This window comes from Hemitrygon akajei, chromosome 12 (genome assembly GCF_048418815.1).
Source record: "Hemitrygon akajei chromosome 12, sHemAka1.3, whole genome shotgun sequence".
NCBI classification, from domain to species: Eukaryota; Metazoa; Chordata; class Chondrichthyes; order Myliobatiformes; family Dasyatidae; genus Hemitrygon; species Hemitrygon akajei.
The window spans coordinates 1,148,850-1,173,327 of NC_133135.1; the positions used below are offsets into that span (position 1 = coordinate 1,148,850).

Here is a 24,478-nt window from a genome sequence, read left to right on the forward strand (position 1 = left end):
CCTTTCCAGTCCTGATGAGGGGTCTCAACCCAAATTATCAACTGTTTATTCTTTTCCCGAGATGTTGCCTGGCCTGCTGAGTTCCTCTGGCATTTTGTGTGTGTTGTTTCAAAGGTCTTCCTTTGATCAGTTCTCCCCATCACTCAGCCACCTTATTCTGCATTTATTTTCCAGGGAGATGATGGTGAGCTCGGGCCCCGAGGATTGCCTGGAGAAGCTGTAAGTTGGCCATTTCTGAAGCATGGATCTCAGATGGTGGGACAGGGAAATGGGGTCCTGGGCCTCGTCGAGAGTCCACAGAGGATGGAGGTTGAACAAACCATGGTGACCTATATGGCTGGGCCACTGCCAGATAACTGAGCAGCTGTGAGCCCAGCCTGTATGGGTGTTTGTGGGTGGCGAATGGTTGATATTTAGTCCCTCGGTTGAGTGACTCTGCCTTGGGGAGAGGATGTAAGAGCTGGGAAGGTGAAGGAATCCAACAGGATCATTGCGTGTGGAGGGCCAGTCACCAGAGAATAGGATGGAGGGGAAGGGCAGAAGGGACAGAGAGTGGGGAAGAGTATCTCCACCACAGTGAGACCCTGGGAGTTGGGTCAACTAAAGCTTTTTATAAAAATAGGTGACCTTTTTTGCAAATTTACAACATTTTAAAATGAAAAGCAACTGAGCAGTGCAGCTCTGTGATGCCCAGCTGCCCTGGGACGAGCCTGAGGGCACAACATGCTCTCCCTTTCTAGTGACTCAGACATCTCCTCAGAAAAGGGGCAGGTACTCAGCTTGGATGGAACCCTTGATGACCCATGACTGAGACCTGGATATGGTCACCTTGGACAGATGAGGAAGTTCCCCAAATGACCCTTGCCCCTCTGCACCAGGCCAAGAGATAAGGAGTGTGGGGCTGAAGAATGTCCAGAGCCTGTGGGGCAGCCCTTTCAGGCGCACTGAGAGGCGAGCACCTCTACCACCTGGCACGATTATTAAATGCAGACTCCTCCAGGCCATGGCAGGATGTGTGACAGGAGCTACAGAGATTCTATACAAAGAGAAATGTATCAGAACTGGGCCGACACAGGCTTGGCAGGCAGAGTGGTCTTTTCCTGTGCTGGCAGAGGTTGGTCTGCTTACCAGTCAGTTCCAGGGGTGTGAGCTCACTCCCTGGTACAGGACGGGAGCTGCTGATGTGACTGCACAGTACAATGGAGTGAGTGGGAGAAAGGTTCTGAAGGGGTTATGTAAGGTATAGGCTACAACATGAGGAGGTGACATCTCAGGAGGGGACAGAGTCAAGAGGGATTCCTTCCCTGGGTGGGCATGACCTTTGGGGTCAACTCTGGGATTCAGCTCTCCAAGTGCTGAGGATTTTCAGTATTGGGATGGATGAATTTTGGTCTGGAAAGGTCTGCGAGGAAATGGGATGGGACAAGAAGGGGAATAGGGTCTAGACCCCGCAGACTTGAGGGGTGGACTGAGGGGAAGCTTCCATTTCCCCCAATTCCTCATGGAATGAAGTTGAGGAGAGATGTTGAAGTTCAGGCTGACGGAATCACTTTGAAACTTGTCTATCTTTCTCTGCAGGGTCCCAGAGGACTTCTCGGGCCCCGAGGATCTCCCGGACCTCCAGGACAACCTGTACGTCCCAGACTGGCCTCAGAATCACCTCTTTCTAGTGCTGGATTGTGAGAGGGGGCAGAGGGGAGGGGAGGGTGTTCCCTGTGGATGTGGGTTAGTGGGAATGGGTTCACCAGGTAGAGTTTTGGGGGAGGGGAAAGGTTCCAGGGACCCGGGGAGGAAGCAAGGAGCGGGATTGGGTGGAGACTCTCACAGAGCCAGTACAGGCCTGATGGGCGGAGTGGACATCCTAACTTGATTGTGTTTATAGAATCAGAAGCTGTGAGTCAGTGTTAAAATGCCTTCCAGTGTTTGAGGAATTAAGCAATGTTTGATTCATTTTATTGTTTCAGGGACCTTCTGGTTTGGATGGACCTCAAGGGCCCAAAGGAAACATGGTGAGTGTGTCCAGGTCACCGACCTTACAGGCTACTACAGTATGGGAAACACGCTGACCATTTGTCACCCATCCACACCAACCCCAGTTCCAGCGCTTTCTCCCAGTCTGTAGCTTGGTGATTTAAGGGGTTAAGAATCGAATAGAACTTTATTGCCATTGCTCAAGACAATGAGATTGTGATGCTACTCCAGTCTGTGCAAAACGGATATTTAGTGCCTGCAGTATGGCCTAATTAAAAAAAAATCCCATATTTACATGCAACAAGAGATTTGATATTTCAGAACACTCAAAAGCTGGGATGTAGTTGCGCATTCAGCTGTACAACAGCCCTTGGAAAGAAGCAGTTTTTCAGGCAGATGTTTGTTCCTGTTGTGTTAACTCTCACAACATTTCTCATCTTTTCTTCTGCCCCTCTGCCATTTCCCATCTTCCCCTCTCCCTTCTCCCTCTCTCTCCTCTTTCCCTCACCCCCTTTGCCTTCTCCCCCTCCCCTCTCCCTATAGCCTCTCTCCATCTGTCTCTCTCTTCCTCTCTCCCTCTCCATTTTCCCTTCCTTTTACCTTCCATAATCTCCCTCCTCACCACATCTCTACATTGCCTGCACTCTCCCCAGTACCTCCCTCTGTCCACCCGTCCCCCTATTCTTCCCTGCACTCCTTCCTTTTGTCCTCCTGTCACTAACATCTGACCTCTTCCCTCTCCCCTCCCCTCTCCTGCTCTTCTCCCTCGCTCCCTCGGAATTATTTCCCCTCCCCTTCTCCCACTCCCTTTCTGCATTCTGCCTTTTCTTCCTCTATCCTGGAGACACAGAGAAGTCCAATACAAGATTCAATGGTAGAAAGTAGAGGATTGTTTCTCAAACTAGAGGTCTGTGTCGAGTTGTGTGTTGCAGGGGTTGGTGATGTCACCTTTATTGTTTGTAGTTTATGTAATTGATTTGGATTTGAATGTACAGGCCTGGTTAGACATTAAAATAGATCATGTTGTAGACAGTATAGTAAGTTATGAAAAAACAGGTGGGATTTTGATCAGCTGGGGATGTGAATTGAGAAATGGCAGATAGGTTTCTATCCAGATAAATCTGAGGTTTTGCATTTTGGAAAGTTAAACCTGAGCAGCATTTTCACAGTGAATGACAATAAGACCATAAGCCTAGTAATTTCTAAGGTAGGGACATGTTCGGCACAACTTTGTGGGCTGAAGGGCCTGTATTGTGCTATAGGTTTTCTATGTTTCTAATAATAATGCACAAATTAGGCCATTTGGCCCATCAAGTCTGCTTCACTATTTCATCATGGCTGATCCAATTTTTCCCTCAGTCCCAATCTCCGGCCTTTTCCTCATACCCTTTCATGCCCTGACCAATCGAGAATCTATCAACCTCTGCCTAAATATACATAAAGATTTGGCCACCACAGTTGCCTGTGGCAAAGAATTCCACAGATTTGCCAATTTCTGGCAAAAGAAATTCATAGAAACATAGAAAACCTACAGCACAATACAGGCCCTTTGGCCCACAAAGTTGAGCTGAACATGTCCCTACCATAGAACATAGAACCAAAAAACACTACAGCACATAAAACAGATGATTTGGCCCTTCTAGTCTGTGCTGAAACTTTATCCCTCTAGTCCCATTGACCTGCACCTAGTCCATAACCCTCTAGACCTCTCCCATCCATGTATCTATCCAATTTATTCTTAAAACTTAAGAGTGAGCCCACATTTACCATGTCAGATGGCAGCTCGTTCCACACTCCCACCACTCTCTGAGTGAAGAAGTTCCCCCTAATGTTCCCACTAAACCTTTCCCCATTCATCCTAAAGCCACGTCTTCTAGTATTTATCTCTCCTAGTCTAAGTGGAAACAGCCTATTCGCATTTACTCTGTCTATACTCCTCATAATTTTGTAAACCTCTATCAAATCCCCCCTCATTCTTCTCAGCTCCAAGGAATAAAGTCCTAAATTGTTCAATCTTTCCCTGTAACTAAACTCCTGAAGACCCAGCAACATCCTAGTAAATCTTCTCTGCACTCTTTCAATCTTACTGATATCCTTCCTATAGTTAGGTGACCAGAACTGCAAACAATACTCCAAATTTGGCCTCACCAATGTCTTATACAACCTCACCATAACATCCTAACTCCTATACTCAATACTTTGATTTATGAATGCCAGGATGCCAAAAGCCATCTTTACAACCCTGTCTACCTGTGACACCACTTTCAGGGAATTAGGTATCTGAATTCCCAGATCCCTTTGTTCCTCCGCACTCCTCAGTGCCCCACCATTTACTGTGTATGTCCTACTTTGATTTATCCTTCCAAAATGCAACACCTTTCCATCTGCCATTTTCTGACCCATTTTTCCAGTTGGTCCAGATCCCTCTGCAAGCTTTGAAAGCCTTCCTCGTTGTCCACAACACCTCCAATCTTCATGTCATCAGCAAACTTGCTGATCCAATTTACCACATTATCATCTGGATCATTGATTTAGTAACAAACAACAACGTTCCCAGCACAGATCCCTGAGGCACACCATTAGTCACAGGCCTCCAGTCTGAGAAGCAATCATCCACTACCACTCTCTGTCTTCTCCCACACAGCCAATTTTGAATCCAGTTTACAACCTTACCTTAGAAATTACAGTACTAGGCTTACCCATAGCCCTCTATTTTTCTAAGCTCCATGTACCCATCCAAAAGTCTCTTAAAAGACCCTATTGTATCCACATCTACCGCTGTTGCTGGCAGCCTATTCCACACAGTCACCACTCTCTGTGTAAAAAACTTATCCCTGACATCTCCTCTGTACCTACTCCCCAGCACCTTAAACCTGTGTCCTCTTGTGGCAACCATTTCAGCCCTGGGAAAAAGCCCCTGATTATCCACATGATCAATGTCTCTCATCATCTTATACACCTCTATCAGGTCACCTCTCATCGTCACTCCAAGGAGAAAAGGCTGAGTTCACTCAACCTGTTTTCATGAAGCATGCTCCCTATTCCAGGCAACATCCTTGTAAATCTCCTCTGCACTCTTTCTATAGCTTCCACATCCTTCCTGTAGTGAGGTGACTAGAACTGAGCACAGTACTCTAAGTGGGGTCTGACCAGGGTCCTATATACCTGCGACATTAACTCTCAGCTCCTAAATTCAATTCCACGATTAATGAAGGCCAATACATTGTACGCCTTCTTAACCAGAGTCAACCTGTGCAGCTGCTGTGAGCATCCTATCAACTTGGACCACAAGATCCCTCTGATTCTCCACACTGCCAAGTGTCTTATCATTAATACTATATTCTGCCATCATATTTGACCTACCAAAATGAACCACCTCACACTTATCTAGGTTGAACTCCATCTGCCACTTTTCAGTCCAAGCCCAGTTTTGTCTCCTGTCAATGTCCTGTTGTAACCTTGGACAGCCCTCCACACTATCCACAACCTTTTTTTGTCATCAGCAAATTTACAAACCTATCCCTTCACTTTCTTATCCAGGTCATTTATAAAAATCACGAAGAGTAAGGGTCGCAGAACAGATCCCTGAGGCACACAACTGATGACCAACCTCCATGCAGAATACGACCCATCTACAACCACTCTTTGCCTTCTGTGGGCAAGCTGATTCTGGATCCACAAAACAATGTCCCTTGGATCCCATGCGTCTTTACTTCCTCAATAAGACTTGCATGGGGTACGTTGTCAAATGCCTTGCTGAAATCCAAGGTATTTAGAATACTGGTCTCCATCAGTTAGGGTTTGTATCATATAACAATTACAGCATGGAAACAGGCCATCTCGGCCCTTCTAGTCCGTGCTGACTGCTTACTCTCACCTAGTCCCAGCGATCTGCACTCAGCCCATAACCCTCCATTCCTTTCCTGTCCATATACCTATCCAATTTTTTTAAAGGACAATACCGAACCTGCCTCTACCACTTCTACTGGAAGCTTGTTCCATACAGCTACCACTCTCTGAGTAAAGAAGTTCCCCCTCTTGTTACCCCTAAACTTTTGCCCCTTAACTCTCAACTCATGTCCTCTTGTTTGAATCTCCCCTACTCTCAATGGAAAAAGCCTATCCACGTCAACTCTATCTATCCCCCTCATAATTTTAAATACCTCTATCAAGTCCCCCCTCAACCTTCTACGCTCCAAAGAATAAAGACTTAACTTGTTCAACCTTTCTCTGTAACTTAGGTGCTGAAACCCAGGTAACATTAGCAAATCTCCTCTGTACTCTATTTTGTTGACATCTTTCCTATAACTTGGTGACCAGAACTGTACACAATACTCCAAATTTGGCCTCACCAAGGCCTTGTACAATTTTAACATTACATCCCAACTCCTATACTCAATGCTCTGATTTATAAAGGCCAGCATACCAAAAGCTTTCTTCACCACCCTATCTAAATGAGATTCCTCTTCTTTAATCATCAGTTTTCATAACTACCCTACTTGTTTCTCCTACCTTACACAATTCAATATCCTTCTCCTTAGTGAATACTGAAGAAAAGAAATTGTTCAAAATCTCCCCCATCTCTTTTGGCTCCACACATAGCTGTCCACTCTGATTCTCTAAGGGACCAATTTTATCCCTCACTATCCTTTTGCTATTAATATAACTGTAGAAATGCTTTGCATTTATTTTCACCTTACTTGTCAAAGCAAACTCATACTTTCTTTTAGCTTTTCTAATTGCTTTCTTAAGATTCTTTTTACATTCTTTACATTCCTCAAGCACCTCATTTACTTCACGCTGCTTATATTTATTGTAGATCTCTCTCTTTTTCCTAACCAAGTTTCCAATATCCCTTGAAAACCGTGGCTCTCTCAAACTTTTAACCTTTCCTTTCAACTTAACAGGAACATAAAGATTCTGTACCCTCAAAATTTCTCCTTTAAATGACCTCCATTTCTCTATTACATCCTTCCCATAAAACAAATTGTCCCAAACCACTCCATCTAAATCCTTTCACATCTCCTCAAAGTTAGCCTTTCTCCAATCAAAAATCTCAACCCTGGGTCCAGTACTATCCTTCTCCATAATTATATTGAAACTAATGGCATTGTGATCATTTGACCTGAAGTGCTCCCCAACACATACCTCCGTCACCTGACCTATCTCATTCCCTAACAGGAGATCCAACACTGCCCCTTCTCTAGTTGGTACCTCTATATATTGCTGCAAAAAACTATCCTGCACACATTTTACAAACTCCAAACCATCCAGCCCTTTTACAGAATGGGCTTCCCAGTCAATGTGTGGAAAATTAAAATCTCCCACAATCACAATTCTGTGCTTACTACAAATATCTGCTATCTCCCTACAAATTTGCTCCTCCAATTCTCGCTCCCCATTAGGTGGTCTATAATACACCCTGATAAGTGTTACCACACCTTTCCCATTCCTCAATTCCACCCAAATAGTCTCCCTAGACGAGTCCTCTAATCTATCCTGCCAAAGCACCGCTGTAATAATTTCTCGGACAAGCAATGCAACACCTCCTCCTCTTGCCCCTACGATTCTGTCACACCTGAAGCAATGAAATCCAGGAATATTTAGTTGCCAATCACACCCCTCCTGCAATCATGTTTCACTAATAGCTCCAACATCATAGTTCCAGGTATCAATCCATGCTGTAAGCTCATCCACCTTTCTTACAATGCTGCTAGCATTAAAATAAATGCATTTAAGAAATTCTCCACCTCTTACTCTCTGTTTATCTCTAATGGTGCAAACAACTTTATTATCTTTTTGTTCCTTCTCCCCTACATCTTTGGTCTGAGTGCTCACTTCTCTATCACCTAACTATCCTCCCTCACACACTGTCTACTAGCTTTCTCTATTTGTGAACTAACCTCCTCTCTCCTAGTCTCTTCAATTTGATTCCCACCCCACCAACCATTCTAGTTTAAAGTCTCCCCAGCAGCCTTAGCAAATCTCCCCGCCAGGATATTGGACCCCTGGGATTCAATTGCAACCCGTCCTTTTGTACAGGTCACACCTGCCCCAAAAGAGGTCCCGATGATTCAGAAACCTGAATCCCTGCACCCTACTCCAATCCCTCAGCCACACATTTATCCTCCACCTCATTCCATTCCTACTCTCACTGTCGCGTGGCACAGGCAGTAATCCCAAGATTGCTACCTTTGCAGTCCTTCTTCTCAACTCTCTTCCTAACTCCCTGTATTCTCCTTTCAGGACCTCTTCGCTTTTCCTACCTATGTCATCGGTACCTATATGTACCACAACCTTTGGGTCCTCACCCTCCCACTTCAGGATATCTTGGACGCAATCAGGAACATCCCAGTCCCTGGCACCAGGGAGGCAAACTACTATCCGGGGTTCCTGAATGCATCCACGGAATTGCCTATCTGACCCCCTATCGAGTCCTCTATTACTACTGCCTTCCTCTTCCTTTCCCTACCCTTCTGAGCTACAGGGCCGGACTCTGTGCCGGAGGTACAGCCACTGTTGCTTCCCCCAGGTAGGGTGTCCCCCCCACAACAGTACTCAAACAGGAGTACTTATTGTCAAGAGGTACAGCCACTGGGGTACTCTCTAGTACCTGACTCTTCCCCTTCCCCCTCCTAACCGTGACCCACCTGTCTGCCTCCCGTGGCCCCGGTATGACCACCTGCCTGTAACTCCTCTCTATCACCTCCTCACTCTCTGTGACCAGACGAAGGTCATCGAGCTGCAGCTCCAGTTCCCTAACACGGTCCCTTAGGAGCTGCAGCTCGGCGCACCTGGTGCAGATATGGACGTCCTGAGGCTAGGAGACTCCAGGACTTCCAGGACTTCCCATATATGACACAAGCTGCTTTCACACTCATAATTCCCCCTTTCCTCAAATAACAGGAAAAATTGAAAACTAAACCTACCTTGCCTTGCCCGTTTCTGCCTAAGCCCGTTGAGCCAAAGCCCTTAAGCCTTCACTCTGCTCCCAGCTCACTCTGCTGCCTGCAAAATGACGCTGGAGTTATTTGGCAGCTGTAGAGGATGTTGGTGAGATCAGTGTATCCGTTTGATCGTCATACTCTAGGAAAGATGTGATTAAGCTTGGGAGGGTGCAGAAAAGATTCACAGGGAAGCTCAGTTTTGGTTTTCCTCTAATAGGAAAGGTTATTAAAATGGAGGGAGTACAAAGGGGATTTATGATAACCTGCCAGGACTGAGAGATAGGGAGGTGTTGGTCTGGCCTGGTCTTTATTCATTGAAATGCAGGTGAATGATGGGCAACCTTACATAGAAATACAGTATAACGTTATGAGAGTCTTTTCCCCAGGGTAGGGGAGGACAAATCTGGGGGGCTTAGGTTTAGAGTGAAGGAAAAATTTAAAAGAGACGATGGTGATGAGTGTATGGAACAGGTTACCAGAATATGTAGTTGAGACAGATACAATAGAATTGTTTAAGAAACATTTAGATAATTATGTGGGGTGTGGAATGGAGTTGGGCGAGGTGGGGTGGGATGGGATGGAATGGGTGAGATGGGGTGGGTGTGGAGGGTGTGGTGGGGCCGGATGGGTGGGGTGTTGTTGGGTGGGGTGGGTGAGGTTTGGTGGGATGAATGAGGTGGGGTGGGGTTGGGTGGAGTGGGTGAGGTGGGGTAGGTATGGTGGGGTTTGGTGAGGTGGAGTGGGGTTAGTGAGGTCAGGTGGGGTGAGGTGGAGTGGGGTGCAGGTTTAGAGGGTGATAAAATCAGTTGTTCTTTATACTTCTACTTTCTATAAAATATTAGCTAAATTAATAAAAGTCTAAAATCTTGTTTTAATCATAGTTTTTTGCTGATGTAGTTGTATCTTTAACAAACTCATAGCAACACACACACAATGCTGAAGGAACTGAGGAGGCTAATCCATAGCATCTACGGAAAAAATAAACAGTCAACATTTTGGGCCATGACCTTCCATCAAACCTGCTGAGTTTTTTCAGCATTTTGTGTGTGTTGCTTTGGATATCTACCATCTGTAGATTCTCTCTTGTTTGTTTAACAAACTCATGTCTTTTTCTCAGAATGTGGTGGTTCATCCCCACTTACTGGCGGAAGGCAGTATAGCAGTTTCATATACGTTTTCATTTTTTAATTGGGTAATAATATATTAGCACATTCTACACACATTTTAATTGTGTAGCCTCTTTATCAGTTTATCTCTATCTAAGGAATTTCAGCTATTCTGAGTATAAGGGGATAGATTTTCAAGACGCCATATAGTCTATTGCATTTTTTTTCTTTTTTGTCTTTCATCTGCCTTGTATCACCATTACTTTGTCTGTGAATTTGGTTAAGCTTTAAAATAAATGATAGTAAAGAATCAGTTCCTTACTCATTCTTGAGCTCCTAAAAGAAGCCGGGGATTGAAAATAATTGTGATCAGTCAAGGGATATGAGTCAAATGCAGGAAATTGTGACTAGCTGGGCTGGGACCATGGTCAGCAGAAACTGGATCTGTATCCATGCTGTATGGCTCTCTGATTCGATCACTGTATGGGACTAGTCAGGTGGGCACCATGGTTAACATGGACGAATAGGGCTGAAGGGCCTGTTCCATGCTGTAAACGCTATGACTATGTCCATGCTGACCCTCCAGTATCAACTATAGTAAGTTACTTCCCCAGCAGAGGGTCTGCACCCTTCTCTGTCATGATATGTATTTTTAATCTATCTGGAAATCAAACAAAGTTATTGGTTTTATACCCTGCCTAGTCAACGTCTGTCACTGTGCACAGCATCAAGAACTTGCATGTCATCCATAAACTTATTGATCACTGATATCGCTAACATTTGCAAAATGGCATTAGTCACAGACATCCAGTGAGATCAGGATCAGATTGGCCAGCAGCATCTGTCACCGTCCGATTAACCACATCACCTTGGACTCATGGTGATTGCAGGGGAAGGAGGGGATAGCGAAGGGAAGTGGGGGGAAGAGTATTGGAGGGGGGCAATGGGAATGGGAAGAGCGGAGTGATGGGAAGGTAGAAAGGGGACTGGAAGGGAGTTTGTTGTACTGGGGGCAGCTTCAAAACAATGACTTTATCTCTCTCCCTCTTTCCCTCTCTCTCCATCTCCTTCCTCTCCAATGCCCATCGCCCTCCCTCTCTGTCACCCCCACAACCCTCCCACTTCCCTTCCCTCTCTCTCCCACCTCCTCTCCCTCCCCCACTCCCTCTCCCTTGCCATTTTCCTCTCTCACTCACTCTTCGCATTCTCCAATCTCCAGGGACCTCAAGGCGAGCCGGGCCCTGCAGGGCAACAGGGAATTCCGGGGCCCCAGGTGAGTGTGAACTAAAGAGGGAGGGGAATGGCTGGGGGAGGAGTTGGGAGTGAAGGAAGGGATAAGAGATGGAGGCTGTAGGTTATAGGGATTTTGTCCGGTAAGGTGAGAGTTAGGGTGTGCGGTGAGGGCATTGGCGTCAGTTAAGTGTAGGGAGAATTCAAGAGTAAAGGGAAAGTGAGGTGTTGGGGTCATGGATAGAGGAGGAGGTGAGAGAATCATGATGATGGTGGATGTGGGGTGGGGGTGGGGTGGGTTAGTGTGGGTAGGTGGGAATGTGTTGGGGGAGGCAGTGAACGTGGGCGAGTGATAGGTCTGCATTAGGTGTCAGTATTTGTCCTGCATGATTGCCTGATATCTGCCCTCACTCCCCCTTCCATCCTCCCCCTCCCCATTCATTACCCTTCCCCCCCCACTCATCCTTCTCCCTGTCTATCCTTACGCCTCACCCCATTCATCCTCTGTTTTGTTCGTCCTTTTCACCCTCCGTACATTCATCCTTCTCTCCCTCAATCTATCCCCCTTCCCCATCTCTTCCCTACTTCAATTCTGTCCCCCGTCCATTCCCCTTTGCTTCTCTGTCCATCTCCCTCCCCACTCATCCATCACCCCTCCCTCCTGTCAGTCCCCCTTCACCCCCATGTTCATCCCTCTTTTCCCCTGCCCCATTTATCCTTCCCCCTACCTCCTCTGTCTGTTACTCACTCTCCCTTCATTCAGTTCCCCTCATTCTGTCCCACACCCCCTCTGTCTGTCTCCCTCTCCATCCTTCTCTCCCTCCTTGTACATCCCTCGCCCTCTCTCTCTCCCTCCCTCCCTCCCTTCCATTCATTCCTCATTCTGTGTGTGGGCAATTCAAAGACATTCTTGCATGCCTGAGCTCCCAATAGCCCGTCATGACTAGAACCTTCCTGTCTCTTTGTTCAGGGTCTCCCCGGACCTCAAGGCACGATCGGACCCCCAGGGACAAAGGTAAGGCCAGCAGTGGACAACAGAGGTGACAGGTTGGCTTGTATCTGCCATGGACTTCCTGACACTTGTCCATGGTGTTCTCCCCACAGGGTCCACAGGGAAAAGCTGGTCTCCCAGGTCTTCGAGGAGCCGATGGACCTCCGGTGAGTGACCCTTCCTCTGCGGACAAAAACTGTTGGTGATGTATATTGATCGGACAGACGGAACAGCTTCATCTGGGTGTTAAACTTGAAAACTATGACACACTCATCTCCACAGACAACAGTTGAACACTCCTCACCATTCCTATTGATAAATGCACAGTATCAAATACACACACTGTGAATGGCAGGCTATCCCTCCTTACCTCCCCCACTGATAAATGCATCAGATACACACATTGTGAATAGTGTATCCTACAGGGGAAGAGGTTGGGAACATCTGGTCGAATGTAAGAGAAAAGAATATGGTAAATGGCAGGGCAAGAGTCACACTGATGAACAGAAGGGTCTTGGGCTGCTCGAAAATGGCCACACAAGTAGCCAACATGTTGGACTTTACAGGTCAGGTAGAGTGTATAAAAGTCAGGAATTTATGTTGCTGTGTGTTAGGCCTTCATTTAGTTCTGGTCTCCTTATCACAGAAAAGATGTAGAGGCTTCTGAGAGGGTGCAGAAGAGGGTCACCAGGAAGCTGACATGAATAGAGAGTATGAATGATAGGGAGCTGTTGGACAAACATGGGTTGTTTACTGTGGAGTGCCAGAGGCTGAGGGGTGGGGGGAAAGATCTGAGAGAAGTCCGCATGACTACAAGAGTCATAGGTATGGCAAACAGTCCCAGATGGAATTGTCAAAAACCAGAGGGCAAAGGTTAAATTAGAAGGAGGTTCAAATGGGATGTGTTGGAGATGTTTAAAGGAGATGTGTGGTGGAGGTGTTTAAATGTATTGAGTGGGAGAGGGGTTTAAAGGTGATGTATGGGGGAGGGGTTTAGAGTAGAGGTGTGGGGGAGGAGTTTAAAGGAGATGCATGGGGAAGGGGGTTAAAGGGGGTATGTGAGGAGGGTTAGTCAGGCAAGATATTCTCTACAGGAATCTTTTCTGAATTTGTTCTATCTTATCCTGTCACCAAGTACTCCAGAACCTCATCCTTAACAATTGACTTCAACATCTTCCCAGCCACTGAGGTCAGGTCTATAATTTCCCTTCTGAAAGTGTGACATTTGCAATTTTCCAGTCGTCCGGAATAATGCTGGAACCATTGATTTCTGAAAGATCACTACTAATGCCTCTGCAATCTCTACTGATACCTTTTTCAGAACCTTACTGTGCAGTTCATCTGGTCCAGGAGATTTGTACACCTTTTGGTCTTTCAGCTTTTTGAGCACCTTCTCCCTTGTAACAGTAACTGCACTCACTTCTCTTCCCTCACACCCCTCAACACCTGGCACACTGCTAGTGTCTTCCACAGTGAAGACTGATGCAAAATACTCATTTAGTTCACTACCGTCTTCTTGGCCCCTGTTATTATTTCTCCGGTTTCACTTTCCAGTGGTCTATATCCACTCGCTTCTCTCTTTTATTTTTTACATACTTGAAGAAGATTTTTCTGTCCACCTTGATATTGTTTGCTAGTTTGCTTTCATATTTCACTTTTTCCCTCCTAATGATTCTTTTAGTTGCTCTCTTTAGGGTTTTAAAAGCTTCCCAATCCTCTTTCTTTCTATTAATTTCTGCTTTGTTGTATACCCTCTCTTTTGCTTTTACATTAGCTCTGCCATCCCTTGTCAGCCACAAATGTACTATTTTGCCATTTGCATATTTCTTTGTTTTTGGAATACATCTGTCCTGCACCTTCCTCATTTTTCACAGAAACTCACTCCATTGCTGTTCTACTATCATCCCTGCCAAGATCTTCTTCCAATTTACTTTGGCCAACTCCTCTTTCATTCTACTGTAATTTCCCTTACTCCACTGAAATACTGCTGCATCAGACTTTACTTTCTCCCTATCAAATTTCAAGTTAAAATCAATCATATTGTGATCACTGCCTCCTGAGGATTCCTTTACCTAAAGCTCCCTAATCACTTCCAGTTCCTGATGTAACACCCAATCCAGTATAGCTGATTACCCCCCCCACCCCGATCCTTCCCTCCAATCACTTTAAAATGATGCCTCTGCTATTGTCATTTGATAGGTTGTGATGGACTGACTATTAATCTCTCCCTGTGTCTTCTTAAGGGGCATCCAGGGAAAGAAGGCCCTCCAGGAGAGAAAGGCTCTCAGGTAATGTTGGTGTGATTCCACCCCCCACCCCCCTTGGCTGTCTCCCTTTCTCTCCCCAACACTCCTGTCCAGATGCACACCTCTTCTCTTTCCCTTGAGCCATGTTCCCTCACCTTTCTCTCTCTCCCTGTAGGGAGTAACTGGTGCACAGGGTCCACTAGGATATCCGGGCCCCCGGGGAGTGAAGGTAAGTTTGCACACAGATTCCATGTTTTCAGGCTGCCCAATGTCCAGCTAATGCACTGACTGTGATGTGTTTGGAGACAGGGTGCCGATGGAGTCCGCGGCCTCAAAGGCGGAAAAGGAGAAAAGGTGAGCGACTCACTGTGTTTACATACTCCTAGCATACGTGGAGGGGAGGGTGCTCAGAGTACAGGGAGACATTTTACCATTGTATGGAAGGGTGGGCTTCCTCAGTATTGGTAGGGGCCATGTAACAGACCCAGTCTTGTAGTCTCCCTGAATTGCTCCATCTGAAGGAGCATCCACATCCCAAAGACATGTGGGTTGATGAGCTAATTGTCCACTGTGAATTGTCCCCAGGGTGTAATCTGGAAGGTGTAGGTGGTAATAAGGGAGTGGGGGGGAAGAATAGATTGCAGACAATCAGTAGTAAATGTGATTACCTTGTGAACTGGCAGAGACCTGAATTTCTGAATGAGCCACCCTCTGTCAAGTAGTCATAGATGAATAGGTTTACACGTTAACTGATGGGGGTAGGGAACTAAGACAGGAGAGAGATTAAATCTGGGTCAGAACAGCCATAGTTACATTGGCTGGTGGGATAGGCCAGAGAGTGCGATTGGCCTTCACTTCTGAATGCCTGTGTTATTATGTTTCTACTGTGGTACTGATAGACTGTAGCATGACACTGTTAGACTGTACTTAACACTGTTAGACTGTACTGTGACACTGCTGGACTGTACTGTGACACTGTTGGACTGTACGGTGACACAGTTAGACTGCACTGTGATACTGCTAGACTGCACTGTGACAGTGTTAGACTGTACTGTGACAGTATTTGACACTGCTGTTACAGACTGTACTGTGACACTGTTAGAAACATAGAAACATAGAAAATCTACAGCACAATACAGGGCCTTCGGCCCACAAAGCTGTGCCAAACATGTCCTTACCTTAGAACTACCCAGGTTTACCCATAGCCCTCTATTTTTCTAAGCTCCATGTATCCATCCAGGAGTCTCTTAAAAGACCCTATCATTTCCATCTCCACCACTGCCACCAGCAGCCCATTCCACACACTCACCACTCTCTGCATTAAAAAAACTTACCCCTGACATCTCCTCTATACCTACTTCCAAGTACCTTAAAACTATGCCCTCTCGTGCTAGCCATTTCAGCCCTCGGAAAAATCCTCTGACTACCACACCATCAAAGCCTCTCATTATCTTGTACGCCTCTATCAGGTCACCTCTCATCCTCCATCGCTCGAAGGAAAGAAGGCCGAGCTCACTCAACCTATTCTCATAAGGCATGCTCCTCAATCCAGGCAACATCCTTGTAAATCTCCTCTGTACCCTTTCTATGGTTTCCACATCCTCCCCGTAGTGAGGTGAACAGAACTGAGCACAGTACTCCAAGTGGGGTCTGACCAGGGTCCTATATAGCTGTAACATTACCTCTCGGCTCTTAAACTCAGTCGCACGATTGATGAAGGCCAATGTACCATATGCCTTGTTAACCACAGTTTCCGCATAGCAGCCTAGTAGCTTTCAGTGTCCTATGGACTCAGACCCCAAGATCCCTCTGATCCTCACCAAGATCCTTTTATGTAGTGAATACTGAAGCAAAGTATTCATTAAGTACCTCTGCTATCTCCTCTGGTTCCAGACACACTTTTCCAGTGTCACATTTGATTGGTCCTATTCTCCCATGTCTTAGACTGCACTGTACACTGTTAGACCATGTGACACTGTTAGACTGTACAGTGACATTGTCAGGCTGTAATGTGACATTGTTAGACTGCGCAGTGACACTGTTAGACTATTGTGACACTGTCAGACTGTAGTGTACACTGACACTTAGAGTATACTGTGAAATTGTTAGACTATGGTGACACTGTTAGACTGTAGTGTGACAGTATTTGACACTGCTATTACAGAGTGCAATGTGACACTGTTAGGCTGTTATGTGATATTGTTAGACTGCACTGTGACAATGTTAGACCACACTATGACACAGTTAGGCTGTAACGTGACACTGTTAGACTGTAATGTGACACTTTTAGACTGTAATGTAACACTGTTAAATTTATACCTTATCTCGCGAGAGTTAGCACGTAATGTTCTTCTATTTGCACACATTGCTTTTTGCTTTGCAGTCTCCTTGACCCTAGTCATGTAGCTTATTAGCCCTTTTCCTCCACAACTGTACTGAAATTGGTCAACTGTGCTGACATTATTGGCTTGTACTATGACACTGATGACCTATGCTAACTAGTTCAACTGTATTGACATTGTTTGGCTGTGCTGACATTTTTGTCAGCTGTACTATGACGCTGATGCTTGCACTGACATTGTTCGTCTGTACTGACATGAGTTGATTGTACTGACATTGTTCAACTATACTGACATTGTTTGATTATACTGATGTTGTTGGACTCTACTGTCATTTCAACTGTACTGACATTTAAGACCATAAGACCATAAGAGCAGAATTCAGCCTTAAGAAACTGGCATAGTGTATATGGAAGATGGGAAACAAGCAGTATTATCATGGAACATATAGACATTAAAGAGGAGGAGGTGTTTGCTGCCTTACAGCAAATAAAGGTAGATAAATCCCCCAGACCTGACATGATATTTCCTTGGACCTTGAGAGAGACTAGTGTAGAAATTGCAGGGGCCCTGGCAGAATTTTTTAAAATGTCCTTAGCCACAGGTGTGGTGCCGAAGGATTGGAGGGTAGCTCATGTTGTTCCGTTTTTTAAAAAAGGCTCCAAAAGTAAACCAGGTAATTATAGGCCAGTGGGCCTGACATTAGTAGTAGGTAAATTATTGGAAGGTGTTCTGAGAGATTGGATATACAAGTATTTGGACAGCCAAGGGCTGATTAAGGATAGTCAGCATGGCTTTGTGCGTGGTAGATTGTGTTTAACGAATCTTGTAGAGTTTTTCGAGAAGGTTACCAAGAAAGTAGATGAAGGAAAGGCTGTGGATGTTGTCTACATGGACTTTGACAAGGTCCCACATGGGAAGTTAGTTCAGAAGGTTCAGACACTAGGTATCCATGGACAGGTTGTAAAATAGATTCGGAATTGGCTGTGTGGGAGAAGACAGAGAGTGGTAGTGGATGATTGCTTCTCAGACTGGAGGCCTGTGACTAATGGTGTGCCTCAGGGATCTGTGATGGGACTATTGTTGTTTGTTGTCTATATCAATGATATAGATGATAATGAGGTAAATTGGATCAGCAAGTTTGCTCATGACAATAAGATTGGAGGTGTTGTGGACAGTGAGAAAGGCTTTCAAAGCTTGCAGAGGGATCTGGACCAAATGGAAAAATGGGTCAGAAAATGACAGATGGAATTTAATGCAGACAAGTGTGAGGTGTTGCATTTTGGAAGGACAAATCAAGGTAGGACATACACAGTAAATGGTAGGGCACTGAGGAGTGTGGAGGAACAAAGGGATCTGGGAGTTCAGATACATAATTCCCTGGAAGTGGCGTCACAGGTAGACAGGGTTGTAAAAAAGGCTTTTGGCATCCTGGCATTCATAAATCAAAGTATTGAGTATAGGAGTTGGGATGTTATGGTGAGGTTGTATAAGACATTGGTGAGGCCAAATTTGGAGTATTGTGTGCAGTTCTGGTCACCTAACTATAGAAAGAATATCAGAAAGATTGAAAGAGTGCAGAGAAGATTTACTAGGATGTTGCCGGGTCTTCAGGAGTTGAGTTACAGGGAAAGACTGAACAATTTAGGACTTTACTCCTTGGAGCGTTGAAGAATGAAGGGGGATTTGATAGAAGTTTACAAAATTATGAGGGGTATAGACAGAGTAAATGCGAGTAGGCTCTTTCCACTTAGATTAGGAGAGATAAATACGAGAGGACATGGCTTTAGGGTGAAAGGGGAAAGATTTAGTGGGAACATAAGGGGGAACTTCTTCACTCAGAGAATGGTGGGTGTGTGGAACGAGCTGCCATCTGATGTGGTAAATGCAGGCTCACTCTTAAGTTTTAAGAATAAATTGGATAGATACATGGATGGGAGAGGCCTGGAGGGTTATGGACTGGGTGCGGGTCAATGGAACTAGTGGAATAAAGTTTTGGCACATACTTGAAGGGCTGAATGACCTGTTTTCTGTGTTGTAGTGTTCTTTGGTTCTGGCCATTCAGCCCATCGAGTCATCTCCACTATTCCATCATGGCTGATCCTGGATCCCACTCACCCTATACACTTGCTTTCTTGCTATATCATTTGATGCCATGACCAATCAGGAAATGATCAAATTCTGCCTTAAATATATGTATAGACTCGTCCTCCACCGCAGTCTGTGGCAGAACATTCCACAGATTCACTACTCACTGGCTAAAAAAAAATCCTCCTTACCCCTGTTCTAAAGTGTTGCCTAAAGTGGTACATTGGCCTTTATAAATCAAACTATTGAGTATAAGAGTTGGAATGTTATGGTGAGGTTGTATAAGACATTGGTGAGGCTGTATAAGACATTGGTGAGGCCAAATTTGGAGTATCATGTGCAGTTTTGGTCACTGAATTACAGGAAGGATATTAATAAGGTTGAAAGAGTGCAGAGAACGTTTACAAGGATGTTGCCGGGACTTGAGAAACTGAGTTACAGAGGAAGGTTGAATAGGTTAGGACTTTATTCCCTGGAGTGTAGAAGAATGAGGGGTGATTTGATAGAGGTATATAAAATTATGATGGGTATAGATAGAGTGAAAGGAAGCAGGCTTTTTCCACTGAGGCTAGAGGAGAAAAACACCAGAGGACATGGGTTAAGGGTGAATGGGGAAAGTTTAAAGGGAACATTGAGAGGGGCCTCTTCACACACAGAGTGGTGGGAGTGTGGAATGAGCTGCCAGATGAAGTGGTAAATGCGGGCTCAGTTTTAACATTTAAGAAAAACTTGGACAGGTACATGGATGAGAGGGGTATGAAGGGATATGGGCCAGGTGCAGGTCAGAAGGACTAGACAGAAAAATGGTTCGGCACAGCCAAGAAGGGCCAAAAGGCCTGTTTCAATGCTGTAATGTTCTATGGTTCTATATTGCCCCTCAATTTTGAGGCTGTGCCCTCTAGTTCTGGATACCCCCACCATAGGAAACATCCTCTCCACATCCACCTTATCTCGTCCTTTCAACATTTGGTGATCCCCTTGCATTTTAGCAACACATACAAAATGCTGGTGGAACACAGCAGGCCAGGCAGCATCTATAGCAAGAAGCACAGTCGACTTTTCCGGCCGAGACCCTTCGTCAGGACTAACTGAAAGAAAAGATAGTAAGAGATTTGAAAGTAGGAGGGGGAGGGAGAAATCGGAAATGATAGAAGACAGGAGGAGATGGGGTGAAGCTAAGAGCTGGAAAGGTGATTGGCAAAAGGGATACAGAGCTGGAGAAGGGAAAGGATCATGGGATGGGAGGCTGGGAGAAAGAAAGGGGGAGGGGAGCACCAGAGGGAGATGGAGAGCAGGCAAGGAGTGATTGTGAGAGGGGCAGAGAGAGAGAAAAAAAAGGGAGGGGAGAAAATAAATAAATCAGGGATGGGGTAAGAAGGGGAGGAGGAAAATTAACGGAAGTTAGAGAAATCAATGTTCATGCCATCAGGTTGGAGGCTACCCAGCCGGTATATAAGGTATTGTTCCTCCAACCTGAGTGTAGCTTCATCTTGACAGTAGAGGAGGCCATGGATAGACATATCAGAATGGGAATGGGACGTGGAATTAAAATGTGTAGCCACTAGGAGATCCTGCTTTCTCTGGCGGACAGAGCTAAGTGTTTAGTGAAACGGTTTCCCAGTCTGCGTCGAGTCTCACCAATATATAAAAGGCCACACCGGGAACACCGGACGCAGTATATCACACCAGCCGACTCACAGGTGAAGTGTCGCCTCACCTGGAAGGACTCTCTGGGGCCCTGAATGGTGGTGAGGGAGGAAGTGTAAGGGCAGGTGTAGCAATTGTTCCGTTTACAAGGATAAGTACCAGGAGGGAGATTGGTGGGAAGGGATGGGGGGGACAAGTGGACAAGGGAGTCATGTAGGGAGCAATCCCTGCGGAAAGCAGAAAGTTGGGGGGGAGAAGGGAAGATGTGCTTGGTAGTGGGATCTGTTGGAGGTAGCGGAAGTTACAGAAAATTATACGTTGGACCCAGAGGCTGGTGGCGTGGTAGGTGAGGACAAAGGGAACCCTATCCCGAGTGGGTGGCGGGTTGATGGGGTGAGTAAATGGGAGAGATGTGTTTGAGAGCAGAGTTAATGGTGGAGGAAGGGTAAGTTCATGTGAGTATAGTCCCAAAGCTGCCAAATGCTCCTCATATGTTAATCCCTTCATTCCTGGAATCATCTCTGGACTCTCTCCAATGACAACACATCCTTCCTGAAATCTGGGGCAGAAAATTGTTGACCATACTCCAAGTGTGGCCTGACTAGTGTCTTATAAAGCTACAGCATTGTCTCCTTGCTTTTATATTCTATTCCTCTTGAAATAAATGCCAACTTTGCATTTACCTTCTTTACCATTGACTCAACCTGTAAATTAACCTTCGGGTAATCTTGCACTCCTAAGTCCCTCTGCCCCTCTGATGTTTGAAACCTCTCCCCATTTAGATAATAGTCCGCACTATTGTTCCTTTTACCAAAATGCAGAATCATACATTTCCCAACACTGTATTCTATGTGCCACTTCTTTTCCCATTCTTCCAATTTGTCTAAGTTCTGCTGCAATCGCATTGCTTCCTCAGCACTTCCTACCCCTCCACTTATTTTTGTATCAACCACAAACTTTGCTACGAAGCCATCAATTCCATTATCGAAATCATTGACAAACAATGTGAAAAACAACGGTCCTAATACTGACCTCTGAGGAATGCACCGAGTCACCAGCAATCAATTAGAAAAGGCCCCTTTTATTCCCACTCACTGCCTCCTGCCTGTCAGCCATTCCTCTATCCATACCAGTATCTTTCCTGTAACACCACAGGATTTTATCTAGTTAAGCAGCCTCATGCATGGCACCTTATGAAATGCCTTCTGAAAATCCATGTAAATGACATCTACTGCCTCTCCTTTGTCCACTCTGTTTGTTACTTCCTCTAACAGATTTGTTAGGCAAGATCTCCCTTTACAGAACCTCATCCTGAGTAATAGACTCCAACACTTTCCCAACCACTGAGGTCAGACTGACTGGCCTATTATTTCTTTTCTTTTGCCTTCCTCCCTTTTTAAAGAGTGGAGTGACATTTGCTATCTTCTAGACCTCCAGGGCCATGCCAGAATCAAGTGATTCTTGAAATATCATGACCAATCCATCTGTTATTTTTTCAGCAACCTCTCTCAGGACTCTGGGATGTAGTCCACCTGGCCCAGATGACTTATCCACCTTAAGACCTTTGAGTTTGTCTAGCACTTTTTTCTTTGTAATACCAATGGCACTCACTACAACTCCCTGATACTCACGGACCTCTGGAACACTGCTAGTGTCTGCCACATGCAAAGTAGATAAATGCAAAGTACCCATTAAGTTAATCTGCTATTTCTTTGCCCCCATTACTCCCTCACCAGCATCATTTTCCAGTGGTCCAATATCAGCTTTCACTTCCCTTTTACTCTTTGTATAACTGAAAAAAAACTTTGGTATTCTGCTTTATATTATTGGCTAATCTGCCTTTATATTTCATCTTTTCCCTGCTTATAGCCTTCTTAGTTGCCTTTTGTTGGATCTTTAAAGCTTCCCAATCATCCAACTTCCCACTCATTTTTGCTAATTTATGTGCCCTTTCCTTGGCCTTTATGCAGTCCTTAACTTCCTTTGCCAGCCATGGTTGCCCACCCCTGGCATTCAGAACTTCTTCCTCTGTGGGACATATCTATCCTGTGAACTATTCTCAGAAACTTCAGCCAGATAAGTGTGAGGTGGTTCATTTTGGTAGGTCAAATATGATGACAGAATATAGTATTAATGGTAAGACTCTTGGCAGTGTGGAGGATCAGAGGGATCTTGCAGTCCGAGACCATTGGACACTCAAAGCAGCTGCGCAGGTTGACTCTGTAGTTAGTAAGTTTATGGTGTATTGGCCTTCATCCATCATGGAATTGAATTTAGGAGCCGAGAGGTAATGTTGCAGCTATATAGGACCCTGGTCAGACCCCACTTGGAGTATTGTGCTCAGTTCTGGTCTCCTCACTACAGGAAGGATGTGGAAGCCATAAAAAAGATGCAGAGGAGATTTACAAGGGTGTTGCCTGGATTGGGGAGCATGCCTTATGAGAATAGGTTGAGTGAACTCGGCCTTTTTTCCTTGGAGCAACTGAGGATGAGAGGTGACCTGATAGAGGTGTATAAGATGATGAGAGGCATTGATCGTGTGGATAGTCAGAGGCTTTTTCCCAGGGCTAAAATAGCTAACACAAGAGGGCACAGATTTAAGGTGCTTGGAAGTAGGGACAGAGGAGATATGGGGTAAGTTTTTTCCTCAGAGTGGTAAGTGCGTGGAATGGGCTGCTGGCGATGGTGGTGGACGCGGATATGATAGGGTCTTTTAGAGACTCCCGGACAGGTAAATGGAGCTCAGAAAAATAGAGGGCTATGGGTAACTCTATGTAATTTCTCGGGTAAGGACATGTTCAGTACAGCTTTGTGGGCCAAAGGGCCTGTATTGTGCTGTAGCTTTTCTATATTTCTACACTGATAAGCTGTACTATCTTTTCCTCCTATAGGGTGAAGATGGTTTCCCTGGATTTAAAGGTGACATGGGGCTGAAGGGGGAGCGGGTGAGTGATTTTTCCAGTCTGTGTGGGTGCCAGACTGTGGTATGGGGGGCTTCTGGGCATTCACTTGGATCAGTCACATCACACCTCAAGTCTCCTTCTGCTGAGCAGGAAACTGTGGCAGATTCTAATGAGTCAAATACCCTTCAGCCCTGCTCTGAGGTGGGGGGGGGGGGGGAGGTGATTAGTGATGCTCCTTACTTCATTCCCTCCTGTGCCTGAGGTCACAAGCTTTTGTCTGTGGTCAATAGCAGAAACCTGTCAGAGGGGACCATCTTCTAACAGAGGTTATGACCCTGTAGCAGGAATCTTCACCATTTCCCTTCCCACCCTTGTTCTCACTGACTGGAATGGTTGTAGCATTCCAACAAGATTGACAGATTCTGTGAAAGCTCACTACCTTCTCCCAGGGCTCAGCACTGGACACAAGTCACGTTCATCTGAGGGAATGGTGGAGACTGTCTGTGCCTCGACCTCACTGCCAGCTGGGACTCACCATTAGTCAGAGGGGCCTGAATTTGAAGGGAGGTATGTGTTTTCAATGGCTACAGCTGGCTGAGGGTCCCTGCTGAGGTTTATGAGTCCCCCACCCTCAGTTCATCTCCAGCTCACTTACCCTACCCCCCAGCATCTCATTTCCAACTTATTTGACTCCACCCTCACAAATGGCTTGTTCTCCCTATTGTCCACTTCCCCTCATAACCCCATCCCTTGTTGCCTGATCATCCTGTCTCCTCATCCCTGGCTTGGCATTCTGCCCAGACCTTGCCTACAGCCCATCTCCTCATACTAGGGTTGCCATTCGGTCCAGATTTATTCTGCAGCCCATCGCCCTCACCCCTCTGCCATCTTCATCATTTCCTCTCCCACCCTTGTTCTCACCAACTGGAACGGTTGTAAGCCCACCAACTCCTTCCTCAACCAAAATGAGGCCATTCAGCCCACTAATTGCTCCCTGCCTTCCCACATTG

General features: G+C 45.7%; 1 protein-coding gene across 2 annotated transcripts in view; it reads left to right on the forward strand.

The window, feature by feature from the left end:
• Nucleotides 1–24,478, forward strand: part of col11a1a (collagen, type XI, alpha 1a) — a 386,832-nt gene that overhangs the window by 191,835 nt on the left and 170,519 nt on the right. For both annotated transcript variants that reach the window (XM_073062463.1, XM_073062464.1), the window contains 10 exons: nt 175–219; nt 1,579–1,632; nt 1,965–2,009; nt 11,244–11,297; nt 12,225–12,269; nt 12,359–12,412; nt 14,489–14,533; nt 14,667–14,720; nt 14,801–14,845; nt 23,457–23,510. In XM_073062463.1, coding sequence (XP_072918564.1) covers nt 175–219; nt 1,579–1,632; nt 1,965–2,009; nt 11,244–11,297; nt 12,225–12,269; nt 12,359–12,412; nt 14,489–14,533; nt 14,667–14,720; nt 14,801–14,845; nt 23,457–23,510 — 495 coding nt within the window. The remainder of the gene's footprint in view (nt 1–174; nt 220–1,578; nt 1,633–1,964; nt 2,010–11,243; nt 11,298–12,224; nt 12,270–12,358; nt 12,413–14,488; nt 14,534–14,666; nt 14,721–14,800; nt 14,846–23,456; nt 23,511–24,478) is intronic.